This window comes from Pseudorasbora parva, chromosome 19 (assembly GCF_024679245.1).
Source record: "Pseudorasbora parva isolate DD20220531a chromosome 19, ASM2467924v1, whole genome shotgun sequence".
Classification (NCBI taxonomy): domain Eukaryota; kingdom Metazoa; phylum Chordata; class Actinopteri; order Cypriniformes; family Gobionidae; genus Pseudorasbora; species Pseudorasbora parva.
Genome location: NC_090190.1, coordinates 32,088,632 through 32,108,349, shown reverse-complemented (window position 1 = coordinate 32,108,349; position 19,718 = coordinate 32,088,632). Strand labels below are relative to the sequence as shown.

The 19,718-nt window shown below is 36.2% G+C and overlaps 2 protein-coding genes across 5 annotated transcripts; both read right to left on the bottom strand.

Annotated features, from left to right (window-relative positions):
- Positions 1 to 637: 637 nt before the first annotated feature.
- u2af2b (U2 small nuclear RNA auxiliary factor 2b) lies at positions 638 to 14,403 on the bottom strand. Of its 4 annotated transcripts, XM_067424915.1 has the most exons (14): positions 13,913 to 14,403; positions 12,144 to 12,164; positions 7,362 to 7,494; positions 6,955 to 6,990; positions 6,601 to 6,704; positions 5,728 to 5,879; positions 4,745 to 4,861; positions 4,518 to 4,656; positions 4,170 to 4,249; positions 3,729 to 3,749; positions 3,375 to 3,497; positions 3,197 to 3,283; positions 2,766 to 3,017; positions 638 to 2,593 (listed from the first exon to the last, which is right to left on the bottom strand). In XM_067424915.1, exons 1-14 carry the CDS (start codon positions 13,959 to 13,961, stop codon positions 2,459 to 2,461), a joined length of 1,449 nt encoding a protein of 482 aa, XP_067281016.1. In that variant the 5' UTR covers positions 13,962 to 14,403; the 3' UTR covers positions 638 to 2,458. The 4 variants fall into 4 exon arrangements, with proteins under 4 accessions (XP_067281016.1, XP_067281018.1, XP_067281017.1 ...); XM_067424917.1 differs by lacking the exon at positions 12,144 to 12,164; XM_067424916.1 differs by lacking the exon at positions 3,729 to 3,749 and having other exon boundaries at positions 13,913 to 14,402.
- Positions 14,404 to 15,060: 657 nt separating this feature from the next.
- On the bottom strand, positions 15,061 to 19,432 carry ccdc106b (coiled-coil domain containing 106b). Its single transcript, XM_067425731.1, has 6 exons — positions 19,286 to 19,432; positions 18,238 to 18,336; positions 17,936 to 18,142; positions 17,709 to 17,861; positions 16,239 to 16,445; positions 15,061 to 16,162 (listed from the first exon to the last, which is right to left on the bottom strand). The coding sequence occupies exons 1-6, from the start codon at positions 19,320 to 19,322 to the stop codon at positions 15,846 to 15,848; spliced, it is 1,020 nt and encodes a 339-aa protein (XP_067281832.1). The 5' UTR covers positions 19,323 to 19,432; the 3' UTR covers positions 15,061 to 15,845.
- Positions 19,433 to 19,718: the final 286 nt, after the last annotated feature.

Sequence of the window (19,718 nt, the reverse complement as noted above, 5' to 3'; positions counted from 1 at the left end):
GCGAGTTATGGTTGGTGTATATGGAGAGGTTAAAGGTGTACCGGGATATCTTTAAATTGTCTGACTTGCTATGGTTTCTATTAATTACTATTTCGATCAAAAGTAAGAGGTTTCTAACAAAAGCAGTACTTTATTCACATTAATTTCCAATCTAAGAAGCTTCTCACCATCAATGTAGTTTGTCAAACAGCTTGCTAGGGAAACGGATGGGATATAGGATATGAAATATCACGAGAATGTGAAAACGTGAAATAATTTCTAAACCTTCGATTAAGTATTTACACTTGTTTTACGAAGCATAAATTAAGACTGTTAAACTGGTTTGAAATGACTGAAATAAGTTGGGGTACTAAAATGACTTTTATTTTATTCCATTTTATTTAACCAGGAAGGCCCCATTGAGACAAAACATCTCTTCTATCAGGGAGTCCTGGATAAAAATAAAGCTATAGAGAAATAATCTAATTTTAGTTTAATATGGAAATGAAACGCATTGAAAGAATGAAAGTTGAAAATATGAATTAAAAAAATTTCAAATATTCAAAGCATTAATACTATAATAGTATAGTAATACAATAATCTCTAATCAAGTTCATTGAAGTATTATTGAGGGATGAAATAAGACAAACCAATAAAAGTCTTTCTAAGTAGTATTCTTTTTATGAACAATCCAGTGCACTTTTATTTGCCAACGATTTATGCTCTGTTATCTTGAAATCATTTGGGGGGGAAACATAACTTTCTCAAAGTAAGATGCTGTTGTTGTTGTTTTAAATGCACAAGAAAAAAAAGCATCTTCAAAAATCATTCCATTAAAAGACTGTTGATTGTTGTAAAAGCATTTTACTACTGTTTACATAAGAAAATCAAGACATTACCAAAAGTATTCAATGAACAGAGAATGAGATGGAAACACATCATGAACAACTGACCGCTGACATAAAAATACACAACAAGCCTATTCGGTTTTCTATCAACCGTCTTACAGTGTTTGTTACCACATATCTCGATGTTCAAACCACAATGAACATGATTAGACTGGATTTGAACTAGACGGCATAAAAACTAGTTTAAATCAGAACACACCAGTAGAAAAGTGTTCGCAGCATGTTGCTGCACGGCAGTGGTAAAGTCTTTAACTTGACAGAGAAAGAGAGGGAGAAATAAGTGATTAACTTTGGTTTGGAATCACAAAAGACTTCTTTAAACTAAACACAACTATCAGTCCTTAGCAGTACATCCCAGTTCAAGCCGATATTCTGTAACAGAAGCTAAAAGACTATGATGACCTTCACGCTAAATAGTCCTTAAATGGGAAACATTCGGAAATCTGTCATTGATTATAGACACTTGCGGCACATGAATGTATTATTTCAATCTACCGATTTTAGGTTTTAGGGTTTGTAGCGCTAAAGAAGTTCCTAGTACTATTTAAAAAAAAAAACCTGTAGATATACAAGCCTGGTTGTTGTGCTGTAATATGCAAGAAGCAATAAAAATATTCAAAACAAGTTAACTAGACGTGCAGAGGGAATAAAGACGCATATTAAGCCCTCAAGATGAAAAAGATACCAGTTCTGTTTAGAGAGAAACCATCTGATCAGCCACAAAGTACAAAAATGCTACATATTGCTTCTTAACAGAGAAGCATGCGGCGTCTTTCAAACCAATGACAACCAGACGGACAGATTGACAACGGATCATACTTCCAAGAGTTTTATTATCAAAAGTGGCCTATTATACTGAGAAAGAAAAAGACATCACACATACAGAAACAGAAAAGGTGCCACATTGGACAAATGTCATCACCATCTAATCGGTTGGTGATATGTATGGAAGAGACCCAGTAAGTGTAAGAACGAAACAGACAAAAACAAGATCTAATACCTGGAGATATGAACTGCAAAAAGCTACAAAATGGGAGGGAGATGTGGTGAGCTGGCCAACAGAGAAGACAAATGACTTCTGAGAAGGATCTGTCAGTTGGATACGATTCAAATGAGGAATAAAAAGAGAAGCGATAAAAACAAGGTAAGGGACCGAAAGATTACATCTTCATTTGAATCACCCAGCGATTATAAACAAATCTCAGCATTTGGTTGGGTATCAAGTTCTTTTATCTTCTCTGATGGTCAACAATCACGATTTTACATCATTTGTTTCAGTGTACAATTAAAAAATAGTAACAATTTTATTAACAGAATAAGTATAATCAGTATAACAGAATATCTCCCGCTAATAATCTTAAAATACAAACAAAAGCAAAAACCCTCCCATAATTGCTCACAAATCATCTTTTAATTTAAGCCTCAAAACAAAAAAACACAACATTCACCTTTTGGCTTTTTTTAAGCATACAAAAAAAAATGTTCCCCCGTGTCATCTCTGCCTCAATTTCTCTCTTTTACGAGTTATCGCAAAGCTGCTACTCCATCACAACTTTTCTTGCTCTCTTCCTCTACCAGAAGTCTCGGCGGTGGTAGGCATCTGGATCGCAGTACTTGGTCACCACCACCCTGTTGGCGAACTTTCTCCCCGTTAAGCCCTGCATGGCTTTCTGGGAGTCGTAAACGGATGTGAACTCCACAAAGATCTGGAAAAATAAAACAGATTGTTGGGATGGTTTGCGTATGTTTGTGTAGCACTACCAGATGTTCATTGCTGATGTTCAGAGTCAAAGTGCTTTAATCAGCACCTACGTGAGGACTGATAAACAGCCGAGTTTGACCCCAATCCATCACTTGAGCTGGTCTGGTAAGTCTTACCTTGCCGGTTCCAGGGATATCAAGGCCATCAACAGGCCGGGGAATCTCTATGCTCTTGACCTGGCCGTATTTGGAGCACTCTTCCTTGACATCCTCCACTATCTCCTCGTACTCTTCGTCATCCAGGAGCTCCTCTGGAGCGACCATGTTCATCAGGCACAGGACCTCGGTAGGGATGCCGCCCATCTGCATCATGGAGTTGGTCATCAGCCCCGGTACTTGCAACGTCACCGGAGTCTCATTTATGCTTGTCTACAGAGGGTTAGGGAAAGAAGAATAGAATATTTATCCTATTTAAAATCATCCTTTTTAAAAACATATATAATTTAACTGAACCCAAACTTTTGTAATGTAACATAAGAAATAAGGTCTTATTTGTATAAAATGTCACATTAGTGAATTTAAATATTTAATTTCAAGCTGATTTTTACCATTGTGGCATTCTTGGCCCCGACACTTGCCCTCTGAACCAGCAGCTTCTTATCTGCTAACTGCATACCATTCAATCCTGCAATAGCCTGGAAGAAATATTAACAGATACATAAATGTTAAAGTCTTATCCTATACTAAATCCATGGATAGAATGAAACACGAACTATGCCGACTCACCTGATCATTGATGTTAACATCCACATATTCACAGAAAGCATAGCCCTTTGAGAGGCCGGTAGCGCTGTCCTTAACCAAATTGAAGGCTTTGAGAGGTCCAAAAGAGGTTAACAACTCTTTAACCTGAATACACAAAGAAAGAAATTCAGGTTTTACATGACACCTAACATAAGCAGGGAAAAAAAGTAAAAAAACATACAAACGAAACAAAAACATGAAATTTTAGATATTTATTTACCCTGTGGTACACTTATAAATGTATACTTTTTTGTGCCAAAAACATTTCAGCTTTTCCCTGATCAATGTCCACCTTTTGCTGTGAGTTTGCTCGTGTGTCAAATATGCATATATTACCTGGGTTTGAAACAATCTGTCCTGTAATAGAAATATTAGGGACCTTTTTAAAAAATCAACTTTAGCTGCTCATTTCTCATGTTGGGAAGGCTATGCAGAGTATGAAGAGCCACATGCAACCAAGACAAGCACAAAGCTGGGCAAACCTTACGACATATTGCGAGCTGTTATAATGTTTAGGAAGAATAACATTTTATACTAGCTCATTATTTCACTATCATTTTTATGACAGTGAAATAAGTATGGTGTGCAAGCATGTTGTGCAGATTACTTTTATTAAATGCTGTTCTTTTTTGTTAGTTCCAGTAAAAGGGAGCAGCCAGTTTTCATGGCACATGAGGCTCTTGCATCTAAAAATATTTGATAAATTATGCTAAAACATTTCTCTGATAAAATATATGCGTTATATAGACTTTCTACCAGAAACCATTTGTAACCAACCTGGTCATCGTTGAGATAGTTCGGCAATCCTCCAATGAAAAGCTTGTGAATAGAGTCAGGTACAACAGTGGACACCACACCTGTGGAGCAGACGGAGAACATTCATTAACAGACAATTGGCTGGCAGAAGAAAATAAAGAGAATAACAGACTAAAATCATAGGGGTGAAATGTACAAGACTGGTAACAGACGAATGTTCTTAGGGTCAAGTTAACTACAACATGCGTTCGTCTGAACACTGAGAAAGTAATAAAAATGTATGCGGAAATCAGCTATTTGTAACCAAAAGAACAAAAGGAGCATGCCATGTTTGTTGTAGTTTAAGATCTACAAGTAAAAGGGGCATACCCGGCACATATACGCTGGGGTTCTCGCTCATGCCAGGTAATGGCTGATAGTCGTGCGGCCGGCGAATCTTTAAACTCTGTGCCTGGAAGATGATACCATCAAATGCCATGGCCTGTGTGGTCTCATCCACTGATCGGAACTGAAGAATTAATTGGGAGAAAATTGTAAAGAACCGAGCTTGCCTATTCAAATGCAATACAAAGTCAGTGTGCACAGGTGTTACCCACCTCAAGGAAAGCAAAGTTCTTGTCCTGGTTAATCTGGACGGCGAGGACAGGGTTTCCTGGGGCCTGAGTCAGACCGCCAAGTCTCATCTGGGCATTGAAGAAGTCCATCATGGATTCCTGAGGAAGATGGGTGTAATATAAAGTGTTAAAAAAAGGATGGACAGATAACCAAGAGATTATAATTTTTAATGTTGTGACCACTAACCCACATAAAATGGTCTATATTAAAGAGTATACTTCCAAATAAACCAAAAATAAACACAAACATTTTAAAGATGTAAAAGTTGTATTCATTTATTACCGTTTTTAAAGATTAACTTTAAAGATGCAGTAAGTGATTTCTGAGAAACACTGTTGAAAGTGGATCTGACAAAGCACCACAACACACGTGTAGCCTATCAGAAGTAAGGGGCGTGTCCAAGAGGGAGATTTGAGGAAAGACTGTAGAAAGAGAGATGGCTGAGAAACATTACAAAGAGAGGAGGTCGGGGGAATATCACTGGAAAAAGAAGGTTTACGTTCAGGCAAGAGGACCCGTGTTAATATTAGAAAAGCTTTCTAACTCTGGGGAGGAAGCAGGCAGGCCTTGAATGGACATGTGAGTAACATTCGTTTTTCTGTTTCACAGAACCAAGATTTACTTTTTTTTTGTAATGTTAGCTATAGTTTTGAGTGTCATTGTTTGTCTAGAGCTGGTGTTCTACTAGAGAATAACATTTTTACGCTTTTGTTAAACTATGATTCACTCTTGCATTGCATGTTCATGCATTTTGGTGGCGGACCAATGAAGGGAGGGGTGAGTTTGTTTGGGTTGATTTCAAATATCAACAGTGTTTCTCAGAAATGTGAACATAGGGGAAATGAGCATGTACAGTTAAATATGCTTTTGCATAATACATCTAATTGTGCCAGTTATCGGTGTGGATTTATTCTCCAAACCCCTGCAGAATAATTCTAGTGTGTAAATGGTGTTCATTCAACACCTCTGTGATGCCAAATGGGATATTGCCAACGTAAAGTCTGCGAGCCTGGCGAGTCATCTGACTGCCCACTACGGGCACCGGGGTCGGCGTTACTGCCAGGCCGTCTGGCGTCATGGTGGGCAGCAAAGCGGTAGCAGGGATCTGACCAGCAGCTGAGGAAGAAACAGACAGAATAATTGCATGAACAACAGAACATGAATGATTCAATTCTTACATTGTTATTATCAGATGTCGTCTGCAAAATTTAAAATAAATAAATAAAAAAAGCCAGACAAAGAAAGAGATGGTGATGATAAATAATACTTGATAGGAGTGGTCGATATGAGCAAAAAACTAATATTTCGTTGATAACATACCAAAAGTATATATTGTCCAGCCTGGGAAAATTTACATCTTCACCCTTTATTTATTAATTATTATGAACATATTATTGTAATCATATTACGTAGCTGTGCTGGGAGTGAATTGTTTTATTTGTGATAAAGAAATTAAACATGCCAAATGGTGTAGACATCATTTTTGGCCAGGCTGACATGCAAAGAGATTATGAACATGGAAAAACAATATTCTATGCATAAAATTAAACCTGTAGATTGCCTTTTTTGCCAAATAATTTTGTCAGATAAATGCCTTAACCAAGTTTAGTGTTTTAGTAGTCTAGGCATCAAACTTGTAGGGTCATAAAAAAACAACAACTACTGTATCACGTGAAATATAAATTTTATGGAACGCAATTAAAACTACTGACAAATAATAATAATAATGTCATTGATATGGTTATCAAATTTTATACACAACCAGTAAATCGTCCACCCCTACTGAGTAAAATGAGTGGACACTAGACCCAGCATAGTCTTTTGTCATGTTGCGCACCTTGCATTGCCTTGTACTGCATGGGTGTAATATGCTCAAAGCCAGGGGGTGGTACATCCCAGTACTTCTTAATTTTCTTCTTTTTCTCCCGTTGAGGTGAACGGCTGAGGAAAAGAACCAAAGTAAATTAATTTCTATCAAACTGTTATATTACATATTAAACAATATTAAGATTATTCATTTCATTTAAGAGTCACTTATTTAAATTATTCCTTAATCCAAAAAAAAAAAAAACAGTACAATAAAAAAAATGCTTTTAATCCAGAAATGAGTATTAATTCATCTCACAAACTCCTTCAAAGAGTCAAAACACTTGCAAATCGTAAAACTGGGTCAGCCCAACTGCAGTATTACCTGACATTTTCTTGGGGATGGTTCTGAATTTGATCACTGAAATGACATTTAAGAACAGTGTTTGACAAGTAGCTACTTTACAGTAGCTTAAACCACAGTACATAAATAAGAGCAGGACTAATGATTGTGTGCCATTGTGTGTGCACTTAAACCTGACTATTACAGTTTTAAATTCAGTTTAAACTGCACAAATTAACAAGAAATAGCATTATTAAAGGGCACGAACTGACCCATATTGTAGTAGCAACATCTGTTACAACAGGGCTCAACACTAAGAATACCTAGCAGAAAATCAGATGTTTAAATATGCATGTACATCAACTGGCCCAAAGCTCTCACTCTGCACCATCTTTATTGTTGAGCCTTGAACAGCGATGACAGTCACGTTACAACATTCTCTCTCGCACCTGCGTCTATGACGGCGGTCCTTGCTGTCGCTGCGGCGTTCCCTGCTTCTTCTCTCTCTGCTCCTCCTCTTCCTCTCTCGACTACGGCTGCGTGAAGGGCTGCGTCGCCGGTGCCGATTCTCTTTATCCCGCTCTGAGACAGAAGGAAGAAATGAAAAATATAAGCATCCAAAAAAATTAGACAAAGCTACAGGCTCCTGAAGCAAACCAGTAGGGATGCTCCTATCAGGATTTTTGCAGCCAATACCGACTACCGATTTCGTCATCATGATCGGCCGATACCGATCATTCAAGTTTTATATAAGTGATAAGTAAGCTGTCTGTTGACTGTGACTGTTATCCTTTCCTCCCCCCCAGATAAAGTAATACTACAGATGTTGCCCTCTTGCCTTATATTGTTCACAGCAGTGTTTCCCAACCACAATCCTGGAGGCACGCCAACACTGCACATTTTGCATGTCTCCTTTATCTGCCATACCCATTTCAGGTCTATGAGTCTCAACTAATAAGATGATCATTTGAATCAGGTGTGTTTGATTAGGGACACAAGCAAAATGTGCAGTGTTGGTGTGCCTCCAGGATCGTGGTTGGGAAACACTGGTTTACAGTAATGTTGTTTTTAAACTGAGAATCAAATAACTAACTTCAACAAATATATATAATTTTACAATAAACATTTAATAGGGCTTTAAAAACCAGGCTTATGCAAACCACTATTCATCTTCTGGCCATTTTTACAATCCAGTCAACTGCATCTGGGCCAAATTTTGTGTTGATATCTCAAAGTAGGGATGAAACGGTATTGAATTTTAACATCGCGGTTATAGTGACCCAAATTATCACGGTTATCAATATTATCACGGTTTTGTTCAAATGAGATAAAGCGTTCAAGAAGAACCAAAAGCTATCGAAAGTTATGGCATTTGGACCATTCTGAAGCCCGGTTTCACAGACAAGGCTCAAACTTAGTCCCAACTAAAATACATGTCTTAACTGAAAGCGACTTGCTGTCAGTGCAAGTTGCTTTCAGTTAAGACATGCATTTTAGTATTTTATCTATCTTAAATGAAATACTAAATAGATATTTTATTTATCTTAAAATATGTCAGTGCCATTGTTCTGTCTCAAGATGCACACCATTACATTACACCAGTAATGTTTTTCAAGGTGGGATTATAAAAGATACGATACTGTTAACACTTTACAATAAGGTTCATTAGCTAATGTTAGTTAACTACATTAATTAACATGAATAATGAACTGCACTTATAAACCATTTTTAATGTTAATTTCAAAATGTACTAATGCATTATTAAAATCTTGATAACATTAGTTAATGCACTGTGAACTAACATGAATAAACCATGAACAGCTGTATTTGTATTAAGTAATGTTAACAAACATTTACCAATGTGGAACAAATGTGTTGTTCATGGTTAGTTCATGTTAACTAATACAACCTTATTGTAAAGTGCTACCAAGATAAAAGGGTTAGTTCACCCAAAAATGAACAACCGTAAGACCTTCGTTCATCTTCGGAACACAAATGAATATATTTTTGTTGAAATCCGATGGCTCAGAAAGGCCTTCATTAACACCAATGTCATTTCATCTCTCAAGACCCATAAAAGGAACTAAAAAACGTAGTTACAAAGCCCATCTCACTACAGTAGCTCTACAATAATTTTATGAATTGACAAGAATATTTTTTCTGCGCAAAAAACCCCGAAATACCGACTTGTATAGTGATGGGCTGATTTCAAAACAAAGTTTCGAAAGTTATGAATCAGCGTATTGATTCTCGATCTGGATCGCGTCAAACTGCTGAAATCACGTGACATTGGCGATCCGAATCATGAATCGATACACTGATTCATAATGTTAAATGGTTCCCCCAAAAATGAAAATTCTGTCATTAATTACTCACCCTCTTGTAGTTTCAAACCCGTTTAAATTAAGAATAAAATATTACTACAAATTAATATTTTATTTATGGGTTTGGAACGGCATGAGGTTGAGAAATTAATGACTGAATTAAATAAATTCATTTTTGGGTGAACTATCCCTTTAAATGTCGTAATTTATTGAAGGCCTAGTCCTGGCTTAATCTAAGCCCTGTCTGTGAAACTATGCCTGAGTGTTTTACTAAACTTAACAATTATGTCTAAACGCTAGGGGTGTAACGGTTACAATTACTCAATTCAGTTTGCATCAAGGTTTTAGAGTCACGATTTTTGTACGGTATGTGCTATGTTCAGGGAAAAAAGGACTATTGTCAAATAAAAATCAAGAAAATAAGAACAAATAATCTAACTACAAGCAACCGCACAAATAAATACAATAGAGCAAATATACAAATAAAACAATCAGTACTTTTCATGTAGGTCTATCATTAGTTTGCATGTACAGAAATTGAATAAAGTAAGCAAATGTAAAATAATATTGCATATTTGACTAAATTAAAGATGCATCATTATTAAAGTTACAAAAACGATTCAATCAAGAGCAGCCAGTAATTTATGTCTTTTATCTGATTAAAATTAAAAACAGACAGCAGGAATATTAGGCTGCTGTCACTTTAAGATAATGCACGGATCTAATATACTGATACATGTGCATGTCGTTCTCGACTGTTTATATTCACTTAAGATGTAACAGACTATGTCAGCTAGGATACTCACCATGACGGGCATGCTGACATCTCTTTTGTGTGAATTTGTCCAAATGCAAAACTTTTTTTCAAACTCAATATTTGCGTGCTGTCTTAGACATGGGTTTGCATGCTTTGAATGAGCGGATATACTAGGGAATCAAATAAAGATTCAAACGGTCATGAATCAGTAAATCGATCAATAATTCGGGTCGCCAATGTCACGTGATTTCAGCAGTTTAACACGTAATCGGCTGAAATCACGTGGAATTGACGATCCGAACCATTGATCGATTCACTGATTCATGGCCGTTTGAATCTTTATTTGAGGAACACGTAAGAGAAGACAATGCTGAATAAAGTCGTAGTTTGTGTTATTTTTGGACCAAAATGTATTTTCGATGCTTCAAGAGATTCTAATCAACAAACTGACGTCACATATGGACTACTTTGATGATGTTTTTATTAACTTTCTGAGCATGGACAGTATGGCGGGCATAGACTGCATATGCTCTGGGACTAAAATATAAAATATCTTAAACTGTGTTCCGTCTTACAGGTGTGGAAGGACATTAGGGTGAGTCAAAAATGACAAATTTCATTTTTGGGTGAACTAACCCTTTATGTAAATGTAAACACTGAGAAAGAACGTGTGTGACAGTATATTGGGTCCGTGCAGTTCTTAAAGTGACGGCCGCAGTCATTAATGTTAATCAAACAAGAAAAAACAAAGATAAAAATCACTCACTGCTTGAATGAATAAGCTGTAGTTTTAATAAGGATTAGTCTATATTTAATGTATACAGCAGTGATATTTTATATTTAATTATTCCATTTCTGTTGTAGGCTATTGCTTATCTGAACACCACTGTAAGTACATCATATTGAAAAACCTAAAACACTGTTTATTTAATTTGTATTTTGCTTATTTATACTGTTTTGAGGACTTTTTACTTGGCCTACATTACTTAACCTAGTAGTAGTTTTTGCTGAAGTATCGATAACTGTGAAATTTCACTGACGGTCGTATTAGAGCATACGGCACTCCAACTGAACAAAGTTTACTAAGAGTGACTGTTTTGTCCACATTTTTTTGATCATCGCTTTTGTTGTAATATATTGGGAAGCCAAAATGTGTATCCATCAACAGAAACATTAGCTGAACTCAGTCTTTCTGTTTAACGCATTGTTATTTTTAACAAACCATGTTATTATAGATGCATCGTTAGATTTCAGTTGAAATCTGGTGCAAGCGTGTGCCAAACCTTGAGTGTAGAATGATACGGTTCGGATTTTTAAAAAGTAAAAAAAATTTTTTTTTTAGAACCGTTACACCCCCAGTAAACGGCACAATAAATCATACAAATATATGTAAACAAGTCGAATAAGTAACAAGGAATAAGATCCTGGTTGGTGAATAATGATCCTCCAGCATTCTATTCTATGGCGGAAAATCAAGACCTGTCAATCTGAGCTATCAAACCAATCTAAGCGCACTCCAGCTGTTAAACAGTGTCCGATTGGCCTCTACACATTGTCACTACACACTATACCCACCCACCATGCCTGAGATCTAGCTTCCATTGGTTGAACTTTCAAATGAAAACACTGCATAATGATCGTGGCGCGATCGGATTACGGACGTCCTATAGCTTTAGCTTTACAGCATGTCATGTCACTTGGTGAGGATTTTCTCAAAAATGACGCATCATATTACGTATCTAAATAAAGATGTGCGATTTGCTAGGTTTAATAATGTTTCTCAAAAATGTGGTGCAAAACCCTAATCTATATATAAAGTTCCCGTCGACTTTTCATATGCATTTTTAGTTGGTCACAAATTGAAACAAATGTTTTTTTTTTTTTTTTGTAATCTGCTAGACTGTTCCTTTCTCAAATTTAAATGGGTTCGTGAGATCGGCCAAATTGTATGACTACCAATCGAGTCAGAGTAGGAAAGAGGAAGGAACAAGAAGAGAAAGCCCATTCCAGCTGCAGAATAAAAGATTTGGCACACTATTATGTAGAATTTCAGATTTCACAGTGAGTATCTAGGGAAAAAAGGAAGATTAGAGGTAAAGGAAAGAGACAGGTTGTGTGTGCTTTTCTGCACCTCATTATTGGATACCCACCATGACCGTTTAGACTGTCACCTGTGCGGAGAGAACGAGAGGGGTTAAAAAAAGGGAAAACAGAAGTTAATGCAACTCAAATAAACTTACAAACAGAATACAGAATGTCACTTATGGCAGGTGATCTGACAACAATGTAGACATAAAAAACCTGCAGTTAAAGGGTTAGTTCACCCAAAAATGAAATATCATTAATGACTCACCTTAATGTCCTTCCACACCCGTAAGACCTCCGTTCATCTTCGGAACAGTTTAAGATTTTATATATTTAGCCCCGAGAGTGTATGCAAGTGTATGCACTGTCCATGTCCAGAAAGGGAATAAAAACATCATCAAAGTAGTCTATGTGTGACATCAGTTGGTTAATTAGAATCTCTTGAAGCATCGAAAATACATTTTGGTCCAAAAATAAAAAAACTACGACTTTATTCAGCATTGTCTTATCTTCCCTGTTTGTTTTCAATTCTCAAAAAAAGATTTTATCGGTTATGAATCAGCGGATTGATTCATGATTCGGATCGCCAATGTCACGTCATTTCAGCAGTTTCACACACGATCCGAATCCTGAATCCATACGCTGATTCATAACCATTCAAATCTTTCTTAGAGAATTGAAAACAAACAGGGAAGTGAAGACAATGCTGAATAAAGTCGTAGTTTTTGTGATTTTAGACCAAAATGTATTTTCAATGCTTCAAGAGATTCTAATTAACCAACTGATGTCACATATGGACTACTTTGATGATGTTTTTATTCCCTTTCTGGACATGGACAGTATAGTGTGCACACTTGCATACACTCTCGGACTAAATATAAAATATCTTAAACTGTGTTCTGAAGATGAACGGGTGTGGAACGACATTAGGGTGAGTCATTAATGACATACATTTCATTTTGGGGTGAACTAACCCTTTAAAGTCAAAGCTTTTAAAATGGCATGTCAATTGTGGGACAATCACAAAAAACTTAAAAAAAAAAAAAAAAACTAAAAAACACACACACATAAGCTCTGAACTGTTGATTACAAATATAAAACTCTCAGCAGTTATTGTAGAGGTGTTCAAAAAAAATGTAGTCGATGTACTACATTATTCCAATTTTAAGACTTAAAGTCAACATGAAATGGAAGTTGCGATAGTCTTTTCTTCCCTGAGTGAAATGGCTTCTTGGAAAACAACAACAACAAAAATGTAGGGCTGGACTTGATTTTGGGGATTCCATGGGGAATTGGATACTTTGGGTTTTCTATTGGTATTGGTTGATCTCATGTGAATGACAGGTTGTCCCGCCCTCGCGCCAGTAATGACGTCGCCAGGCAAGGGATATCCTTGTAAGTGGGAGGGAGATTTTTTTTTAATTAAATATTACAAGGGCACATACATTTTTTTCAAAAAGTAATGATGTGCACGGATATATTATTTATAACATCGTCTGCAATGTTCCATAAATTTAATTTCATGTTGACTTTAAGTACACTGAAATTTTGTTGACAACTTTTATATCCAAGCAAACGGAATGTTCACCAAATACAGAATACAATTAAATAACGCGTTTTATGCCAGAAAAATATAAACAAATGACTAATTAACAAATGTGTGTGCATATTTACAGCTTTCTTTTTTTTCTCTACAGTATAAAACAACCAACATGCTTCAAGTGCTGAGTGAGTTTCATTACCGTAAGCATCAACTTATTTAGTTATTTTGATATTATGATCTTATGCATGCGATTACTGTTCAAAGCAGTCAATGGTGCACATCTATACTCACCTTGTTTGTTTTCAGATAGCTGTCTCTCGAATTCATCAAAATCGGACATCCTGGTGTTTTGATCTAACCCAGACTCTGAAACTTAGGTTAACGCGCTCTTTCGTTTGTAAATAACGCTTTCTCTGTCGCACGCAATTTCAAGGGACGGACTATAAAATACAGATGTTTTAAAATCTCACCAGCATATATAGTTTCCCGAAATGCACCTAAACTCGCGAAAGGAGAAATACACGCTTTGCTTCAGAGCAATTGTTAGCTGCTAATGCTAGCTCGAACCACCGCAGGATGATAAAGAAACGCTCGCGTCGGCAATACAGATGATTAAAGCACTTAGCTAAACAGACTTGCTCTTTTAGATAGTCTCCCTGATAGTCAAATGCTGCCAATTGACATTATTAACTGTGTTGAAATCTAACCCGTCTCGGCCGAGGAAGCTAACTGCTCATTCCGCGTTGGCGGATGCTGACCGTTTCTTCACAGCCCAAAAGTCACTGTGAACAAAGGTAATGAATCTGTGCGCCCCTACAGTCCTGGAGGAAACCGTTTTTCATGTAAAACATTTTTTACAGTCTATGGTTCAAATGGACCAGTGCATGCAGTTTGTGTTTTATAAGATATAAGAACAAGAGCAAAGAAAGCAATATCGTAGTTTTTCATGTGGCAAAATGTGTTTTCTTGTGTGTGTTTTTTTACACATAGGGTGAAGTGAACTTCTCGCTATAAATGACTGAAAGATACGCTCTTCCACAATATTGTGTTTAATAACAGCACGGTACAGTTTTGAAATTAAGTTATAATACAAAAGTAGTAATAGATACAACAACAGAAGCTCAATTTAAGCCATTAAACTGATGTTGCAAAGTATAAACACAGATTGAGCTTTTTATTTAACATTATACAGACACCAAAAGAGGATTTTGAACTAGTAAACAAAGACACCAAGAGTTATGAACAAGACATTTTCTCATTAATTATATTTTAAATCAATAAAAAAATCTTTGGCATTTGTGGTTTGCGTTGTAATTTTCTGAGTAGGAAAGTGTACAAAAGTAAACAATGACTGATATCAAATACATGGTGTACATAATTAAATTTCCACTTTTGTCAATTACAAAACAAGAAAAGAAAAAGATTTTGTGCATAGTCGTTTTAATAAGGCAATACACTTTTATCCAAGTAATTTCAATGATTAACAGATGTTGAACACAGCATAACTATGATTCTGTTTTTTAGGTTCCTCTTCACTAGGTTATGTAATGGAATATTAAAGAATAATATGCGCTCTATCATTTGATAGCAAAACGTTTTAGTTAGGAAAAGTTTAGAAAGAAAGTCTGAAGATGATTTAGGAACACAATTTGTTTTAGATGGTAGCAAGCTGAGAACATTTTTTTATTTAATAATATTTAACCTCAGACTCATATTGCCAAAATGTGATCACAAGGTCAGGATATTAAAGAGAAGAGGTACCTTATGTGATCTCCGACTTATAAACTCAAACAAGACAAAGTCTTTTATATTTAAGGAGTGAGATTTCAAAACGTCACAATGAGAAACTTAAGCAAAAATACAAAATAAAGACAAGCAACCCTTCAAATACAGTGGCTGACTTGTTACCTCACAAACGTACTGACCTTTGTGACCTCACACATTTTTTCTCTTTAACTTTCAAAACTGTACCGTATTTGTCCAAATACTTGCTCAACATCCAATTCTTTCAATATACACACTCTAACTGAATAATTACCATCAATAACTGGCACATAGTTGTGGATGTGTAGATCTAGAATTGAGGTAGCGGGACAAAAAGAGAGAGAGAGAAAAAAAAAAAACTGTCCATAAAGTTCCATAGATGGACTCTATGGTGTCCAAACCACTACCTCAACACCGCTGGCTCCTTCTCCCCCAAAAAGTAATACATTTTGTTGGAAACTCAGTGCCTAAACCTGTATGAAATGGGCAGCAAGAGGTTGTTCTTCTTCAAGGTCTGCACCTTAGCGTGAGAGTCCTCATCAAGAGCTTTATAGCAGCGCCTCGCATAATCCAGAAGCTTCTCCTTGGAGGAATCAAACTCGCCAACCTCAGACACCTTCTCAGGAGCAACCAAAAGCATTTCAGCGATAGGAGTGGTGGAGGCCACAGTGTTTCGGTCAACCCCATGGACCTGGAATGCTCGAGACATGCTCTTCAACTTCTGATAGGTCACAAGGATCTTATTGTAGCGAAGCAGAACCCCTGCAGGGTCTTTAACTGTAAACAAAATTGCCATATTGAACTCCTGTTCGGAAATATAGAGTTGTTTTGAAGAATATAGAGGCCCTCTTACCTCTTTGTCTTTCCATGCTTCGCGCAATACGAAAAACACGTCGTCTTTTCACTCTCGTTTGGCCAGTCAGCCTGCCCGAACGGTTCTTTTGTAAGCTTTTACTGTCTGAATCGTCTCCATCATCATCTGTAACAACCTGCTCCTCTTCCACATAATCTTCCTCCGCTATATACTCTTCCTCCTCAATCACCTCCTCTGCTTCTTGATCTGAAAAAGTAAAAATAATAATTACATAATTTTATAATTACAGATCAGGGCTATTTAGAGACATCTGCTGATGTAACGAGAATGCCCGTCTGGATTTTTATTGTGCATGCACAACTTTAACTGCTACTTTGTGACGTTCTACAGCAACCGTCTACTACGGGACAATAGCTGATTTGCCGTAGTCGCTAATATGTGACCGATTATATACTTAAATGTAATATTTTATATATATTTACTTACTATAGCCCTCACCATTTCATCAGTAGCTGTTGCTTAAAGTCATTATTATCATTAACTAAAGCAAACCATAAAAAGTATTTTGATAACTTAAAATATAATAAACTAACTCAAATAAAATAATTTCTAATTAAAGGGGTGGTAAAACACGATTTCACTTTTCTAACTTTAGCTAGTGTGTAATGTTGCTGTTTGAGCATAATCAACACCTGCAAAGTTACAACGCTTAAAGTTTAAAGCAAAGGGAGATATTTGCTTTTAAAGAAATCCATTTCTAAGGACTACAGCAAACGGACGGTTGGGAACTACAGCCTTTTCCTCCAGGGTTGCTGACATCAGCAGCTCCAATATTTACATAAACCTTTCCTCCGAGAATATAAAATAAGGGGGACAAGGACATTTTTTATTGCTGCGTAGAAGAGTAGGCTCGAGTGCATTAGGTTTTTAGCGAATCACAACACAGCTGGGCCAGCTAACCAATCAGAGCCCACTGCGTATTCTTGAGGGACCGGTTACATAGAACCATGAAACTATCAGAAGGAGAGACAGAGCAGTGTACAATAAAGGTAAAATGTATGAAAAATAATGCAATTTTTTAAAAATGAAGCATGAACACACGTTACAGTGCATCCCGCGAACACAATTAAGCATTTGAAAGAATATGTTTTATCACCCCTTTAAAAAATTTTTTTTTACAAAAGTAATAATATTAAATCAAATAATAATTTACAAAAAACTAAAATATAACAGAGCTTCTAAAGGCCTAAAATGACATGGTGATGAAAAAATATCATTGCAAATGCAATTGATGTTTTCTTTAATTGCAAAAGCAACATTTTGTTTAAAAAAAACAGAAACATTATAAAAATTAAAAAAGAAAATCTTGTTTAAAATATTAACAAAAACAAATATATTATATCAATGATAATAAAATAACACTGTTGAGAAGCATAAAGCAACAGTGAGATTGCAATTGATTTTTTTAATGATAAAAAAAACAAAAAGTGGTAGTAAAAGTGAATTAGCTGATTTTTCTGCTGCGCTTTTGGTTGCGTGTGGGGATTTTTCCAGAGCGTGTCATCATGGGCGATGAAGGAGTGGGTGTTTTCCGGATGGGAGGCTTCAGATTGGTGGGCTGCTTCTGATAGGTGGGTTGCTGCATATCCTCTGCTTCCGTTTCTTACATAAAACAATAAAAAATTACTTCATAAAATACACAAAGACAACTTTGCACAAGTGCAATTTAAAACTACCGTTTCTCATTGTGCCATTGCACTCTTGGCCCTTGGTGGTGAAAATGAATCTGTCAAGTTGGCAGCGCAGGAAGTCCCTCTCCTCCTCCAGATCTTCGATGCGCTTTTGGAGCCAGGAATTCTTTTCCAGAGAAATCTGCAGTTGTGCTCGGAGGCTGGTGATCAGAAGTAACGGACTGCAAGGAGGAACCTGACCCGAGGCCGACTCTACAGAAGCATCGGTTTGAAGATTTATAATAAAGTGTAGCGCTCAATTCTAATAATCAAACGTGACGCGGTCACAACATGGCTGAAGTAAATACCGTCGAAGGTGTGGTCATTTTCATTATAGAAACCAGAATCGTCCAGGTTGTTGTCCTCAAAGGGGATTGAGATTTCATACCCATCTTCGTTCTTCAAACCTTTAAACAGGAACAAGACAAATGTGACCTGGTTTTAGCTGATCCACACTGGCCATTTGCTCCAATCTTAACCCTAAGAGCCTACAGTATAAAATGTGATATGTGAATTTCTAAGACCTCTAAATTATTACCATGATAATAACTTTGCTGAAAAACCTGTTGTACACAATTTACTATATGCCTTCTGCCCTCTGATTGATAATTCATACTCTTTAGCAAGTAAACGGCCTATTAATATAAATCAAAATATGTCTACCTTTCAGATTGTGGAACACATTCACTTTTTGCTGTGAAATCTTTCGTAAGAGGGACCACCAGAGGAAAAACTTGTATATTGTTAGTAAGTTAGATGAACATTTACTGGACTGAAGAAACTTAGTTTTCCTTGAATATCCATACATCATTTTTGAGAAGAACAATTATAAAATTTTACACGATTTTGAGAAATGTTATGGAATGTACAGTCTGCTATATAAAGACCTTATTGACATTACAATCTATAACAATTTAATTTTCGGTTTTATAAAATAACTGCATATTTTGGGCTGGTTTTTCCTTCTTTGAGTGTAAGCTTCATATTCTCACTATATTACACTACTTAGTAACTACTTACACCCAACTCTATACATCACATAGTCACTATGTGACTTAATTTGTTCTGTAATTTAATTAGTTAATATAAGCAAACTTTTATCACTTAATATTTTGTAAAAAGACTGAATAAACTGTTCCATTTTCAATTTTTATGTCAGGATTTGGAGGGTTAAACCAGCAAAGAAATAGCTTATTTTGTCAAACATCTCTGAAACAGATAAGTCAACAAGCTAATATGCTTGTTCAATGGCTAAAAAGGTCCCAAAAATCCCCTTGAACCATCTCAAATTGGATTTTCCATAAGGAATAGGATTTTACCCAGTTTAAAAGCTTTTTAAAACTACTAAAGTCTGACCTCTGCAGCTCCCCGTGCTTCTCTGTGCATCAGTCATGATTCCGGTGATGGATATGGCTGATACATCCGCAAAACTACAAAATATAAACTCTCGAAATCACGAATCCAACTGCTCTCAAAAACCGATAGTAAACATTTCAAAAGACTAAAAATGCATGACAGCACAGGGCGTGCTGCACTTAATAACAACCACGTAGTTAATTAGGCATTAACATTAACAAGTAGTTAATTAAACATTAGTTAATTTGCTTGTGCGTCTCTTGCCCTGTATAAAAAGGGCAATGGATTCGTTTAATGTATGTTTCTGGCTGCTATATTAAATTCATGCGCGTAGCCTGTATTTAAATACGCTTTGAATATATGAATTTGCTTAAATGAGTTCATGATACATTTGTTGCATATGGGGGTTAATAAACTTGTGTACTTACACATG

What these genes read in the sequence shown, in the direction of transcription:
- ccdc106b (XM_067425731.1), bottom strand. Translation starts at nt 19,322, where the DNA reads ATGACTGATGCACAGAGAAGCACGGGGAGCTGCAGAG. An exon ending in AAGCACGGGGAGCTGCAGAG is followed by an intron (nt 18,337 to 19,285) that starts GTCAGACTTTAG and finishes TCCTGTTTAAAG; the next exon opens with GTTTGAAGAACGAAGATGGG. An exon ending in AAATGACCACACCTTCGACG is followed by an intron (nt 18,143 to 18,237) that starts GTATTTACTTCA and finishes ATGCTTCTGTAG; the next exon opens with AGTCGGCCTCGGGTCAGGTT.
- u2af2b (XM_067424915.1), bottom strand. Translation starts at nt 13,961, where the DNA reads ATGTCCGATTTTGATGAATTCGAGAGACAGCTATCTGAAAACAAACAA. An exon ending in CATCCCCAAGAAAATGTCAG is followed by an intron (nt 6,705 to 6,954) that starts GTAATACTGCAG and finishes TCTTTTCCTCAG; the next exon opens with CCGTTCACCTCAACGGGAGA. An exon ending in GCAGTACAAGGCAATGCAAG is followed by an intron (nt 5,880 to 6,600) that starts GTGCGCAACATG and finishes TTTCTTCCTCAG; the next exon opens with CTGCTGGTCAGATCCCTGCT.